Genomic DNA, 14,442 nt, shown 5'->3' on the forward strand with positions numbered 1-14,442 from the left:
TAGGGAAAGCTTGTCTTGTTTGCAGCTCCATTTTCCTTGTAGAAACTAAATTTATCCCATTAATCTTCTCACCTGTGTGCTAGTGAACCGTAGAATACTGAGCGTTGGCTTCAACAGTTTCTTATTATCAAGAAACAATAGAATTTCTCTTTGGTTGTTAACCTAAAAAACACTCTACCTGAGAGCAAGGGATTGAAGATTTTTCAAGAAAGTAAGGAAGGGGTTGAGGATGAAATAAGGGCAATAACAATGAGGCTTTCAAATCTCTAATATATCCAGCCATTTCCTTCCAGCTTAAGAATGATCGAACTGGTTATAGAACACACTAAAGTTCAAATGCACAAAGTAAGAACAGTTAATGCATCACTCACACTTTGTTCCTGAAATCTCAGCGACAAAAGTTAAGCACTGTTCATAAATCAATAAACTCACAGAAAGAAGCACTAACCTAATAGGAGTTTCAGGGCTTAAAAGGTCCTGATGAATAGCAAAAACAGTGAAATGATATGATTCCTTCCAAATCTTCTCCTCAAGCAAGTTCATTTTGGTGGTCCACTTCTATCAGGAGTAATGTCAAATTTGGTATTCCTGACAATATATGTCACATTCATGATTCGGAATGCTGGAGATCAGAGTGTTATCACCTTGCCTCAACAGTTATGTATACTGCTAATGCTGTCTGGATGAGAATATGTTATTCTAACAACTAAAATTAGAAGAATAAAGTTACTGGGTTGTTATGAAATAATAGGACTACATGTTAAAGTTAATTGAATTATCTATAGTCTACAAATCATAGTCAAATTGAATCGTGTGCATATAAAAATGACAGCTTCAATCATTTAATATTTCTTTTTATTTGAATATGACTCTTGAACATCCTTAATTCTTAATTTCTGGCAGCTACTCTTGGGTTATTTATCTCCTTCTCATGATTTGTGGGAAAAGGAGTTAACCGAGAATAGACAAAAATATGCTATGCTAAAAGAGGAGCTTCTACTGAGTCCTGTAAGTTTCTGACTGCTCTACCTTCACATCTTAACTTGGTTTCTTAATTTAGTTACAGGTGAGTTTCTCACTCACTTGTAATCAGGAGTTATTTTTATTAATGGTTTCAATGTTCTAATCAAATATTGAATCATTGAATCTAGACAGTCAGAGTACACCAGAGTAAAAGAAGATGCAATGATTTCTGCTGAGCTGAGTGGTGAACATGATGATGCCGGACCACTTAAGCGACAAGGAATTTCTCATGGAGATCACCCCCTGAGTATTGTTAAGGCTAGTGCTTGGCATCACTACTTCAAGGTAAAATTCTCCACCATCCTTAGGTGCCTGGAAATCCTTGTGCTGAGTTATAGCTGATGAGCAACACTGCATTGATATAGCATACAGAGATTGCAGAACAGATTGATCGTGATTTGCTGCGCACACATCCAGATATGAAATTCTTCTCAGGGGAGTCCTCATTCAGTAAGAAAAATAGGGTATTTCTTGCCCCCTAATCCACTCTTCTGCTCTTTCATTTCTATTCCTTTTGGTTGAGTCTTTGTTGATGCTATAGTCCATAGTCCTTGTTCTCCTTGATGAAAACCTCTTTTCACTCAAATCCTCAGCCACTTGATGAAATTAATCTTTTGACAAGTTGCATAAAACAACAAGTTGTATTCATTGCAGCCGTAGCAGTTGTAGTTTAATAGTAAACGAGAATGGATTCTCTCTTGACAGAATCCTATGATATATTTTCTGTCTGCAGGAAGCAATGAGGAACATTCTTCTTCTATTTGCAAAACTAAATCCTGCCATTCGTTATGTTCAAGGCATGAATGAGGTCTTGGCGCCAATATTCTATGTATTTAGCACTGACACTGATGAACAGAATGCTGTAAGAAATAAAGTCTGCTTTTGGTTCTTATGCTTTAGATCTTTGTATTTCTTGTTGATAACATGATCCTGAAATCATGAAGACAATGTCATTCAACTGAATCTTTTCCTCACTAGAATCCTTTCTACCATTTAGTTTTTCATCTTATTTATTTATGTAATTTTGGCACATTAATAAAACTTCTAGAGATGTTGTCGTCTCATAAGAAATTCATATGATTTTTAATGGATAGTACGGATGGTTGAAATTTATACTATTAGGTACAACAATTCATTCATAGAACATGGGACACAAGCTTCATAACACTCATCAGCTCATACTTCCATATTTGCCAGCCAGTTGGATAATAAATGTGAATTGAAAGATTCCTGTAAAGGTGAAAACCAGAAAGTCCTAAACAGAAGGCAATTCTTTTCACAACCCTAGTCTATTATGCAGGTAAATGCAGAAGCAGATAGTTTTTCTTGTTTTGTTCGATTGCTGAGCGACTCAGTGGATCACTTCTGCCAACAGTTGGATAATAGTCCAGTTGGCATCCTCTCCGCTCTTTCCCGCTTGGCAGAATTATTGAAAGAAAATGATGAGGAATTGTGGAGGCATCTTGAATTCACAACCAAGGTAAATATTTTCTTACTACATGTGATTGTGATAGATGCACATTTAATTCTTAATTGTTGGTTAAATTAAATAAACTTTCCATGGTTCTGAGTGCCTTGGGCCGACCATGTGAGTACCTTTTCTTCTGTTTAGCTGGGAACTATGCTAAAAGGCCCTTTGAGATTCTGTTCATCATATTTGGATCAAGTGACGTGAATCTTGGAAGCTTACGCCATCTGTTCAAATGAGCAGGTTAAGCCACAATTTTATGCATTCAGGTGGATCACTTTGCTACTCACTCAAGAATTCAACTTCCAATCCATTTTAAGAATCTGGGATTCTCTTTTGAGTAATCCTTTCGGGATTCAGGTACCTCAATCCCTCTCAATCTCTCTTCAGACTAGCTAACCATAACTTAGCACTTTCTCTCCTTCCCAATATCTTGTGGTGACTTGAACGAATGTTCCTCACGGGATGCCGGGATGCAAAATCAAATCTGTGCAGGATATGCTATTGCGGATCTGTTGTGCAATGCTATTATGCACGAAAAGCAGGCTATTGAGTGGTGATTTTGCAGCTAACTTGAGGCTTTTACAGCACTATCCTGACATCAACATTGAACACCTTCTCCGTGTAGCTCAGGATCTAAGTGCAAATACTTCATCCTACAGTTTATCTTTGTAAATAGAACTTGTTATGGTTCTTTGTATACAACAGTTTTGCATAACAAGTGCTGTATTTGACCAAACAAGATATTGAGGTATTGCTGTGAGTTTCTTTTGAAGTTTTTCCCTTCCATCCTTTTCAGCTGAAATAAGTATCAACTATCTAATTTTCTAGCCTTTAAAGTTGTGCTGTCGCACAAAATAAATAGTCATATCTTGATTTCAAAAAAAAAAAAAAAAAACAACAGAAATCAAGATATGACTATTTATTTTGTGCGACAGCTCAACTTTAAAGACTAGAAAATTAGATATTTGATGCTTATCTATTTTTAAGCTGTCACACAACAAAATCAAAAGGCTCAGATTAATTACTATAACTGGCCACTTTGATCATAGATGGATTAAGATCTTAAATAAAGACCACAAAACTAGACACAGATTATAGGAACTTGGAGGCTCGCGAAGTGTTTTTTCCCAATTCCTTCTCTATTGCAGTTAATGATATAAAGTACAAACAACGAACATCAAATCTAATTTTGGATGCTATTCATGGTACAAGCTCTCAATAGGAAGCGATTGGTGCTGAACGTGTCCTAATGGACAAGCTTGGGGACCTCTACTTTAGATCATGACTAGCCAGTCCACTTGCACGCACATCCCATTACTGAGGATCACCTGCAACAGGAACACTCAGTGCTTTACTATAAGCAGGAGATTGTTAGACCATGACTTGCCATGCCAGTTGTGTCCCTGTCCCATATTTAATTGGAACTACCTGTAATAGGTATTGGGTAGGATCAGTTTCTTGTCTTAATTCGTTCATAGCAACTTACTGCCCAGGCCTAGCTAAACACAATGCATTTCATGTGGTGGTAATTTTTATTTTCTTATCAGGATTCAGAATGAAGACTAGTCTTTAAGCAGTCTGACTTTTTGGTTGGTCCATATATAATAAAACCTTTGAACATGCCTTTTCATATTTTACAAGTCTACACAGCCCCGTCCCTATCATATCTATGAACATAGTTGTTAGATCGGCGTCAGAGATTGATGTAGAAAAGAACTGGGTGGGCAACTGGCAAGTCATTAGATTAACTCATGAATCTCCAAGTCAATTCGGACCAGTCATTTTTATTAAAGTGGAATTTCTAGTTAATTTTTTATATAAATCTTTTGGAGTTGATATAGTTAGGTTTGGTCCGAGTTTAGCTAAGTCAACTAAGTTATTAAAAATTTGCTAGGTCGACTAGATTTTACAGGGTTAATTTTCTTCTTAGGTTCAATTTGAAACTAGCGTGGATCAGGTTTCGAGTCATGAATTTCTTAAATCAATCTACGAGATAGACTGGGTTTAATGACGGCTTAAGAATGAGCATGTGTTCAGTAATCCCATCTGTTGGGTATTTTAGAAGAAAAGACAATAGCTATAGAAGCTTAAAAGAAGTGCAAGGTGTCTATTTAAAGTAGTTCAGTCTAGAGGAAGCCAGCTGGTTTGAGAAACGTCGTTGTTAGCTTCTACTTTGGGAATTGACTTTTGTCAATAGCATTTAATTGACGAAGTAAATGAGGCAAAATTAGGGATCGCAGAAAACATATCACACAGAGAAAAAGCAACCCTGTTATGGTGAAGAGATTTGCAGAAAGCAAAAATGGATAGGGGATTCCCTTGCGCCTAACAGATTATATAACAATGAGAACTCACAAAGCAATAACAAATGTAATGTATCTTCTTTTTGGAGTTCAATTTCCCTTTCTGAGTCCTAATCTTAGCATGATCAGCCTATATAATTAAACTAGATTTTTTCATGCATCAACAACTAGTCAATTACTTGTGGTTTAGGTAAGGTTTCTTTGTAATATTTCATGCCTAATCAACTTGTTTAGCTGGTGCCAACATCAGCAAAATTAAATTAAGATCAACTTTCTGCATGAGTTTGCCAATGTCCTTCCTGCTACCTGCTACCTGCTGAAGCATTGTTGCCACTATTTTTTATTGCTTCAACTTTGGTTTAAAGAATTTGCACTGCTTATCTTCACGTTAAGAACAACAGCAGTAAACAATTCATTGTTCTTCTCATAATTTAGCTTCTCTTGATCCTGGTCTTCGGCGTTATCTATGAGTATTAGTGCCTTGTCAGGCATCATTCATACTCGTTCAAGATCTTCCACTTACGTTACCAGAACAATGGAGCCTGTTCTGATACATGGAACCCTTCACGTGACTATCTACGAGGCTTGTAGGGTTTTTGGTTCAGGGTGCAGCAAGTTTTGTTGCAAGGTAAGTTCCTAATCTTCTGAGATTTGTAATGATATTTTTCGTTAGGTTGTAGCAAGTCTTGATGAAAGGTGTGTTCTCCATCTTGTGAAATGATATTTTACTGTTTTATATCTTAAATTAACCATGCTAAACAACCTTATATATATCTTCTTCCTGTTTTAACATATGAACTTCTTGCTGATTTAATGCCTTAGGAACACAGATTCTGAACTTATTTTAAGGTGACAAATTAAGCATCTTCTTTTTATGTTTAGGTGTATGATTTTCTAGAGTCTATTTCCATGATGATTTTTAATATGTTGGAAAGGGAATTTTTCCAATATTTTGTGAATTACCTGGTGTGTTCTGTAATAGAAAACTATTTTCCTTTTCTTTTCTAGTTTTTTTTTTCAATTGAAAATCGGGAAGCTTGTTCCTTTGATGAAAACGAAGATGAATTGTTCCAAAAAAACGAGGAAATATATCAAGATAAAAATTATTTTTACAAGAAAATCAAAATCATAATTTGTACTAGTCATCTTAATATTTTGTATTTGTAATAATCTAATTATAAAATACAAAATATTATTCCATTCAAATTAAAAATTATCATGAAAAAGTTATATTGTTAATTCAAAAAAATCTTTATATTATAATTATAATAAAAATTAAATCCATGATAGTAACTAAATATGAAAATATTGGATTGTTTATTTTTTTTCATTTAAAAAATAGTGGAAAAAATTGTAAAGAAAGACTTTGGAAAACTTCTAAAATATGTTTTGTATAAATTTGAAAAACTGAAAAACTAGTTTTTCAATTTTTTGGATCAAGAAATATTATATTTGAACAGGAAGTTTCAGCTTTCCCTGGCTCTAGTTTTCCAAAAAAATAGGAGTATTACTTTATTTCTCTAATAATTCCTGATCATAAATTTTTTCTGTTCTCGTCTCAACATATGATTCTTTTTTCTACCGATTTAATTCGAAACCAGAGTTCATAAAATGTAAATAATGTTTCCTGCAGATATTGGAGAACATTGATAAGAATGTTGGATTTGGAAAGGGCTTCTGTAAACTATATGCTGGAATTTATTTAGAAGAAGCTAGAGTTGGCAGAACTAGATTGTTAGAACATCCTCACTCCGATCCGCAATGGTTTGAGTCTTTCCACATTTACTGTGCTCATATAGCATCTAATGTTATATTCTCCGTCAAAGAAGATAATCCTATTGAGGCAGTTGTGATAGGGAAAGCTTATTTGCCTGTCGCTGAACTCCTAGATGGAAAAGAAGTAGATAAATGGCTTGACATTCTGCATAAAAACCATAGACCTCCGCATAAAGGTTCAAAGATTCATGTAAAAGTGCAGTTCTTTGATGCCACTAAACGGCATTATTGGTCTAAAGGGATTGGAAGTCCTAAATTTCCAGGTGTCCCATACACATTCTTTAGTCAAAGAAGTGGTTGCAGAGTCACTCTTTACCAAGATGCTCATGTTCCTGATAAATTTGTTCCGAAAATCCCTTTGGCTGGGGGCAAGCTTCATGAACAACACCGTTGCTGGGAAGATATCTTCGATGCCATTTTCAATGCAAAGCATCTTATTTACATCACAGGGTGGTCTGTATTTACTAAAATTACTTTGGTAAGGGACCCAACGAGGCAAAAACCAGGAGGAGACATGATCCTAGGTGAGCTACTGAAGAAAAAGGCCAACGAAGGTGTTAGGGTTTTGATGCTCGTTTGGGATGACAGAACTTCAGTGAAGTTGCTTAAGAGGGATGGATTGATGGCTACACATGATGAGGATACAGGGAGTTATTTCCATAACACAAAAGTCCATTGTGTATTGTGCCCTCGTAGCCCTGATGATGGACAGAGCATTGTACAAGGCATAGAGATTTCTACAATGTTCACTCATCACCAGAAGACTCTGGTGGTGGATAGTGAATTGCCTGGTGGAGAACTACCAAAGAGGAGGATCGTGAGTTTCATTGGTGGTATTGACCTTTGTGACGGGAGATATGACACTCCATCTCATCCGATTTTCAGGACTTTGGATACAGTACACCACAACGATTTTCGTCAGCCTAATTTCGCAGGTGCCTCAATTCATAAAGGAGGGCCAAGGGAGCCTTGGCATGACGTTCATTGTCGGTTAGAAGGATCCATTGCTTGGGATGTCTTGGTCAATTTTGAACAGAGATGGAGAAAGCAAGGTAAGAAGGACTTGCTTCTTCAACCAAGAGAACTTGACTGCATTCTTACACCTCCATCTCCTGTTATGCTCCCCGAAGACCATGAAACATGGAATGTTCAACTGTTTCGGTCGATCGATGGTGGAGCTGCTTTTGGCTTCTCTGAAGCTCCTGAAGATGCAGCCAGAGTCGGACTCGTCTGTGGGAAGGATAATGTCATTGATAGAAGCATTCAGGATGCTTATATCAATGCCATTCGGCGGGCAAAAAATTTCATTTACATTGAAAACCAGTACTTCCTTGGAAGCTCATTTTCCTGGAAATCAAATGACGTAAAGGTTGAGGAGGTTGGTGCTTTGCATCTTATCCCGAAAGAACTTTCATTAAAGATTGTTAGCAAAATTAAAGCTGGAGAGAGATTTTCTGTCTACGTTGTCATTCCAATGTGGCCAGAGGGCATTCCAGAAAGTGGTTCCGTTCAAGCAATATTGAACTGGCAAAAGACGACGATGGAGATGATGTATAGCGATATAGCTGAAGCTCTCCAGGACAAGGGGCTTGAGGCAAATCCAAAGGACTACTTAACATTCTTTTGCCTAGGCAAACACGAGAGAGAGATGCCCGGAGAATATGTTCCTTCAGAGAGACCTGAACACAATTCAGATTACAGCAGAGCTCAGAAAGCTAGGCGGTTCATGATCTATGTTCATGCCAAGATGATGATCGGTGAGCTTTTCAATATCTGAATTCTCCTTTTCTTGTAAACTTCTACTTCCTCTTTTTTTCCCACCCTTTCGATATCGTACATTCTACCTACCCAATTGTTTTTGGACAATTGATTGAAGTTCTGAGGAATATTACTTGCCCAGGGTGATAAACATGGGACCCTTTCTGGGTAAAAAGAAAACTAAGAACATTCTCGTGTTTTCCCGAACTGAACCCATACAGGTCCTTTGAATTCCAGGAATAGTTTACTTTTATGTCATAACAACATGCCAAAGTCGAATATTCTTACATTTTGCAGTTGATGATGAATACATAATCACTGGATCTGCCAACATTAACCAACGATCAATGGATGGAGGGAGAGATACAGAGATAGCAACGGGAGCCTACCAACCATATCACTTAGCCACCAACCAGCCTGCCAGGGGCCAGATTCATGGCTTCAGGATGTCATTATGGCATGAACACCTAGGCCAGCTTGATGACACCTTTTGCCATCCTGAGAGCCTGGAATGTGTCCGAAAGGTGAATCACATGGCTGAAAAGAATTGGCACCTCTATTCATCCGAGGTATTGGACGACGATTTACCAGGCCATTTGCTTGCTTATCCCATTGGAGTTACCAGTAATGGAGAGCTCACAGAGCTTCAAGGGACAGAATTTTTCCCTGGCACCAAGGCTCGTGTTTTCGGGTCAAAATCTGAGCTGCTCCCTTCAATCCTCACAACTTAGATATTCTCTCTAATTCATGACCTTGTATCTAGTCAACAGTTTCCTGTACATATTTAAAATTGAAAATCAGTAATCAGATATCTTTTCCATTTGTTCTTCCAAGAGAGTAACATGAATTGTTTGTTTCTGCGTTATTTTCAAATTATTTTACGTTTCAAAAAAGCATAAATTTGTTTTTATAGATATTTTTATATGGTTTTGATATATTAATATAAAAAATAATAATAATAAAAATATTATTTTAATCCAACTTAAATTCGGAAACGCTTTCCATTGCAATATCTAAGCACACAGGCCGCTAGATATAAAACAGTATTCCTGATAAGTTATGGAACCAAAATGTCGTCTGAGACGTTTTGTCTTGTAGTGTATATTAATAGAAAATAAGGAGAAATCAATCAAGAAATCCTAGTTTGAGATGTCGGCCGTGTGTCCAGTTAGATACATATATAGACAGAACCAAATTGGTGGATAAGAAGTCTTTCTCAGCACACTTGATGAGAACTACTGCTCTAGGCTTGGAAATTTTCATCATCAGCAAGATTTTCCGGGCAACATATGAGGTGGGAAGGCAAAAAATCGTGTGGAAAACTGTCGGCAAATTTGTCATTCGATCCTGTTTTCCTAGTGGATCTCTCTATCAATCTCAGAGGTCTAATCCTCTCAATAATGATGCCACAGGAATTATGTGCTCTTCCCTACCCTTGTCTTTGTATTTAAAATTGTATGCGGGTGTATTTTGAAAGGTATATGTAATTTAAAAAGATATTAAATTATATTTTATTGTATTTTATAACGATTTTAACGTCTTGATATAAAAATAAAAACAAATATTTTAATATATTTTTAAATAAAAATCATTATTATAAAATAACATACATCATAATATCAACCTTAAACATGATCACCTTCATTCATATTCATGGAATATGTGGCTTTGAGTTGATGAAAGATCACAATCTATCTTCATTTGATAAATTTTCGTTATACTTGTGCCCTTATCATGATTGTTCTTTCAAGGAGAAGAAAGGAATCAATCAGAGTGCTGTTGAAGCACTGTAGATCCACTTTCCAATACGAGTATTTGCTTTTCTTGGTAAGATTTTCTATCATGGGGTCTTGTTTTTATAACATTGTTAGCATTACGGCCGAGTTCCTAATCACGTGCTTTTCCATTGGATTCTCTCCTCTTTCCATGGATTACGAGTTCCGGTTTATCGAGTTCGGAACCATCCGATTTACCGAGGTCGGAACCATCGACTCAAACCAATATGAATTTCTAGTTTTTTAATAATTATTTTATATATATATTTGATTTGAATTCGAATCAAACCTAATCGAATTTCTTTGTATGTATATAACGAGTATCTAAACTCCGATTAATAAAAGTTAAGTATCAAAGTTTTTTTATTCTATGAGTGATAAATATGATATAAATATAGTAAAATTATAATTCATGTTCTTGTTTATCTCAATGTTGTAAAGTCATCTAATAAATACATTTCAAAGTTCGAGATCCCTCTAGAAATAAAAGGAGTAAAATATTATTGGAATCCGAATGTGTGGCTGAGCTTTTTTAATAAATTAATTCATTTTATTGTTTTAACCAACCTCTTTTCTTGATAATGTGGTAAAGAAGACAGCCCATAACTAACCTTCATATGAAGCCATGGCACGAGTCAGGATCGATTAATTAATAAATCGCATTGGTTTATTGTAATGTGAAAAGCAAACTCTAATCCCATTTGCTCCAGAGTCGTTGTCAACCTGATGAGCTAGGCATCTAAGAGAGAGTAGCCCCCCTCTTCTGGCAAGGGATGGTGCTCTGATACATCATGGATGACAGAGGCTGCCTTGCATTTAACCAGAAGAGCATTGTAGCCAGTTGATCATGACTGCAGGAGGCACCGCCAGCAATCGCTTCCTTTAAAGCGTGAAAACACTCTCTTTGCTTTAGTTGTGTTTAAATTAGCCTTCTGTCTTTGCCATAATAGTTATATTAATGGATCTTCCATCATAATGGAAATCAAGCTCGATTGGCTCCTCCTCCTCCTTGACAGAAACAAAATGGTGTTTGCAAACAATTGGATATTGGGAAGCCAAAGAGAAATTCCTTGCATTTAAAAGGGGCCATCTTGAACAAAAATGTAAATTGTTTTGAAATCCTCTGGCATTAAAAGAAAAATAACAAGATGTTTGTGTTTCTGAAAGAGAGAGAGAGGGAGAGGGAGAGAGAGATGTGACTCCAATGTAACTCAATCCTCAAGAAAAAAAAAAAAACCTCTAATTAGAATTGGAATAATATGTAGTATCTAAGAAATTATTATGTCTGTAAATTTACAAAAATTAGGGATAAAAAAAGTTTTTTTATTCCCAACTTATAAATAAGATTATTAAACATGATTTGTAAATTGAAATTAAACATTTTAATTCATGTTATTTTGTTTCTAGTTTTTTTTAGTTACAACAATAACGTTTTTAAAAAAATTGAATTATGTTTTGACAAGGTTATTTGATTTTGACTTAGTTAAATTTTACTTTATTTATATTGAATTAATTTAATTTTAAATTCATCTTTTCGATGGAATGTAGTTTAATAATAATTTTTTTAGGATATCATTTTCTTGGCTTTATTCAAAAATGGTGTCGGGAATATGACAAATACAACTCTAGTTATCTACTAATTAAAACGAAAAATTATAAAACACGATTATAGTGCTTCATTGTTTTGAACCCCAAAAATAGATTATTTTAGAGCTAAAAGTCAAAGAGAAACATAAAACTCCAAGAACAATAAATCTTGTGAAGGATTTATTGATGGAATCTCACAATCAATTGGAGCATCAGAACTAATTAAGCTCAGTTCAGGGGATAAAAGCTAATTAAGCTATCTCTAGGTGTCATTAACCATCATTAATTATCGTCTTAGCAAACCCACCATTTTTAAACAAATCCCTCGACTTCAAAGGCGTCAATAATCAAGCACCACAAGTTACCTTGTACGAAATATAAAATAAAATAAATTTGCACCACTCACCATCCACCACCGGTGTGACTGGAATGTGACTCCACGCGCCACCCCCATTCCTCATTAGAATGGAGACCATACGATAAGATATTCCCCACCCAGTCCTCTCAACTCAACAAAAAACTGACATCAACTAAAAATATACTTTTCTTGCCGTGTGATACACAAGCAAATAATTGAAATTAAAAAGACAAAAAGTCAAAGCCAAAATCTCTCTCTCTATTCTATACTCACAAGATCCAATTCGGAGCCAGCCCGGTTTAAGGTTTAGCAGTTTGGTTATTTGATGTGTGGATTAACATATTAATTCAAGTTATATTTGAAAAAAAATGAATTTTTTTAGTAAAAAAATGAATTTTTTTAGTAAAATTCAATAATTAATTAAGTTGTGAATTGATATATTAAGTGAAAACCAAGTTTTATAAATATAATATAATTTATTAGAGAAAACGACTCCACCCACATAATTTATTCAGTTCACACTTCTTATTTTTTTAATGAAAATATACAAACCTATCCAAGGTTGTAAAAAATAAAATAAAATGAATTAAGGACTCATTTTTAACCGGTAAACAAAATCTAATGTTAATATCAAATAAATAAATAAAAACTAATTTTGATACCAAAAAATAGTCTAAATACCTTTAAAAAGTGAGGAAATTGTTTCATACTAATATTGAAACAAATAAATAGCCCCCAACCTCCCTCAGAAAAGAATATTTATTATATTCACACCTTAATCACTCACCTCATGCTGCCATATATTTATTTATACATGTCCCCCCATGTAAAGAGTAAACACACCACCTCCCTCCTCTCTTCCCTACCAAAGCATATTCTCTCATATTCTGCAAGTCACATAACATACTTTATTCAAGTTCCCTTCTTGATTCATCAACCATGTCTTCTTCACTTTGCTCACAGGGAGTGGTCCTTGCCACAGCCATGGCTGTTTCTGGCACTGTAATTGTCCTTGCCTTTCGCCTCCAAAAATCACTCCTTCCTTCTGGTCAATTCCCTGGTGATCACCACCAAATTCCCCAGTCTTCACAACAAGCTCTAAGGTCCTGTATCTCATCAGGTAAAGAATATAGCAAGAAAATCTTGTAATGCATTGAACTTACACAATTTGCGTGTATAAATGTTCATTTTTTTACTTTCTTGGCTTATGGTTGCTGGGGCTCTTTTCTTTTCCGTTTCTTGAAGAGGGGAGGAAGAAGGGGAAGAAGAAAAGGGTGCACTTTGCTGAGGATGTGGTGGATCCAAGAGGGGATGGGGAGGAGTTTAGGAGGCAACATGAAGCCGTTTTTCTTGGTCAAAATTCTTGTTCTTCTTCTTCTTCATCAACATCAACATCAACAGAATTCAAGAAAAATGGTCAGCAAAGAAGAATGCCTGCAAACAGAGCTGCTCTCTACAATGGGATTCTTAGGGATCGTGGGGTCCAAAGATTAGCTTACTCTTGTTGATTGATTGTTCTTGTGTACAAAGTTTTGTGGTTTCATGTGTAATTTTCCTTTCCTTTTTTTCTTCATCTCTGTACACAGTTTTTTTTTTCCCCTTGTATATACAATTTTAACAAAAAAAAAAAGGGAGGGCGGGGTCCACAACCTGTTATTGTTTCTGATCATCGTAATTGGATATAGAGTGGATCTTCTTGGGGGGGGTGGAGAGCATCTTGTTTGTAATTTTGATGAGGGTCAGTGATGTTCTTGGATTTTGTTCATAAAAAAATAAAATAAAGAAATATTCTCTGGCTTTTCCTCTGCTTCTATTTATGATCTTTTCCCTCATATTAATTTGTGTCTCTGGATAAATCATGCACTACTTGTAGATTCCATGACTCAGATGGCAAATCAACGACCAGCTAAATGAACATAATTTTTAATTTAATTGTGTGATGGAGCTGGAATTTGGTCAACGCACATGCCATGATCATTCCTTGCTTAAGACCAGGTAAATGAGCATAATTAGGTCGTTTCAAGTTTTCTATGCAAACAATTTTTCTCTACGGTTTAGGTAATTTTAGGGTTTGAAAAACTATAATTTCTTTTTTATTTTTGCTATAATTGCATGACGTATCCATCCTTATCTCAAATTATTCGAGGGGATGCCTTTTTTTTCATTAATGCATGTATAAATGAATGGAGAATTCCTGCATGCTTGTTTATTGGCATGAATGATATCGTCTAATTATGAAAAAAAAAATACAAAATAACAAGATTATTGGGGCATGGATGCATCAACATATGGTATATTTATCCAATTGTCAATACTAATCTTGCAAAAAGGATGAAGCCGATGATGACATTTGAAGCCATCATCACCGAAACCTGTGCTCATCATTAGATG

General features: G+C 35.5%; 3 protein-coding genes across 5 annotated transcripts in view; all 3 read left to right on the plus strand.

Annotated features, from left to right (window-relative positions):
• LOC105120998 (TBC1 domain family member 13-like) overlaps window positions 1-3,263 on the plus strand; it is a 4,732-nt gene extending 1,469 nt beyond the window's left edge. The window contains exons 3-9 of one of the 2 annotated variants that reach the window (XM_011019458.1): window positions 904-1,008; window positions 1,156-1,308; window positions 1,389-1,487; window positions 1,757-1,885; window positions 2,324-2,503; window positions 2,735-2,851; window positions 2,987-3,263. In XM_011019458.1, coding sequence (XP_011017760.1) covers window positions 904-1,008; window positions 1,156-1,308; window positions 1,389-1,487; window positions 1,757-1,885; window positions 2,324-2,503; window positions 2,735-2,851; window positions 2,987-3,166 — 963 coding nt within the window. In that variant the 3' untranslated portion in view covers window positions 3,167-3,263. The remainder of the gene's footprint in view (window positions 1-903; window positions 1,009-1,155; window positions 1,309-1,388; window positions 1,488-1,756; window positions 1,886-2,323; window positions 2,504-2,734; window positions 2,852-2,986) is intronic. The other variant, XM_011019459.1, reaches the window with a different exon arrangement.
• A 1,502-nt stretch (window positions 3,264-4,765) lies between these two features.
• Window positions 4,766-9,124, plus strand: LOC105120999 (phospholipase D alpha 1-like). 2 transcript variants are annotated; one of them, XM_011019462.1, is made up of 4 exons: window positions 4,766-4,992; window positions 5,233-5,425; window positions 6,431-8,330; window positions 8,629-9,124. In XM_011019462.1, the coding sequence occupies exons 2-4, from the start codon at window positions 5,264-5,266 to the stop codon at window positions 9,060-9,062; spliced, it is 2,496 nt and encodes an 831-aa protein (XP_011017764.1). In that variant the 5' UTR covers window positions 4,766-4,992; window positions 5,233-5,263; the 3' UTR covers window positions 9,063-9,124. The 2 variants fall into 2 exon arrangements, with proteins under 2 accessions (XP_011017764.1, XP_011017763.1); XM_011019461.1 differs by lacking the exon at window positions 4,766-4,992 and having other exon boundaries at window positions 4,999-5,425.
• A 3,691-nt stretch (window positions 9,125-12,815) lies between these two features.
• On the plus strand, window positions 12,816-13,868 carry LOC105121000 (uncharacterized). The gene is made up of 2 exons (XM_011019463.1): window positions 12,816-13,171; window positions 13,297-13,868. Exons 1-2 carry the CDS (start codon window positions 12,991-12,993, stop codon window positions 13,557-13,559), a joined length of 444 nt encoding a protein of 147 aa, XP_011017765.1. The 5' UTR covers window positions 12,816-12,990; the 3' UTR covers window positions 13,560-13,868.
• The last annotated feature ends 574 nt before the right edge of the window (window positions 13,869-14,442 follow it).

The sequence above is a fragment of the Populus euphratica genome, unplaced genomic scaffold (assembly GCF_000495115.2).
Source record: "Populus euphratica unplaced genomic scaffold, PopEup_1.0 scaffold31.1, whole genome shotgun sequence".
Taxonomy (NCBI): Eukaryota; Viridiplantae; Streptophyta; class Magnoliopsida; order Malpighiales; family Salicaceae; genus Populus; species Populus euphratica.

What these genes read in the sequence shown, in the direction of transcription:
- LOC105121000 (XM_011019463.1), top strand. Translation starts at nt 12,991, where the DNA reads ATGTCTTCTTCACTTTGCTCACAGGGAGTGGTCCTTGCCACAGCCATG. An exon ending in AAGGTCCTGTATCTCATCAG is followed by an intron (nt 13,172 to 13,296) that starts GTAAAGAATATA and finishes CGTTTCTTGAAG; the next exon opens with AGGGGAGGAAGAAGGGGAAG.
- LOC105120999 (XM_011019462.1), top strand. Translation starts at nt 5,264, where the DNA reads ATGAGTATTAGTGCCTTGTCAGGCATCATTCATACTCGTTCAAGATCT. An exon ending in GCAGCAAGTTTTGTTGCAAG is followed by an intron (nt 5,426 to 6,430) that starts GTAAGTTCCTAA and finishes TGTTTCCTGCAG; the next exon opens with ATATTGGAGAACATTGATAA. An exon ending in TCATGCCAAGATGATGATCG is followed by an intron (nt 8,331 to 8,628) that starts GTGAGCTTTTCA and finishes TACATTTTGCAG; the next exon opens with TTGATGATGAATACATAATC.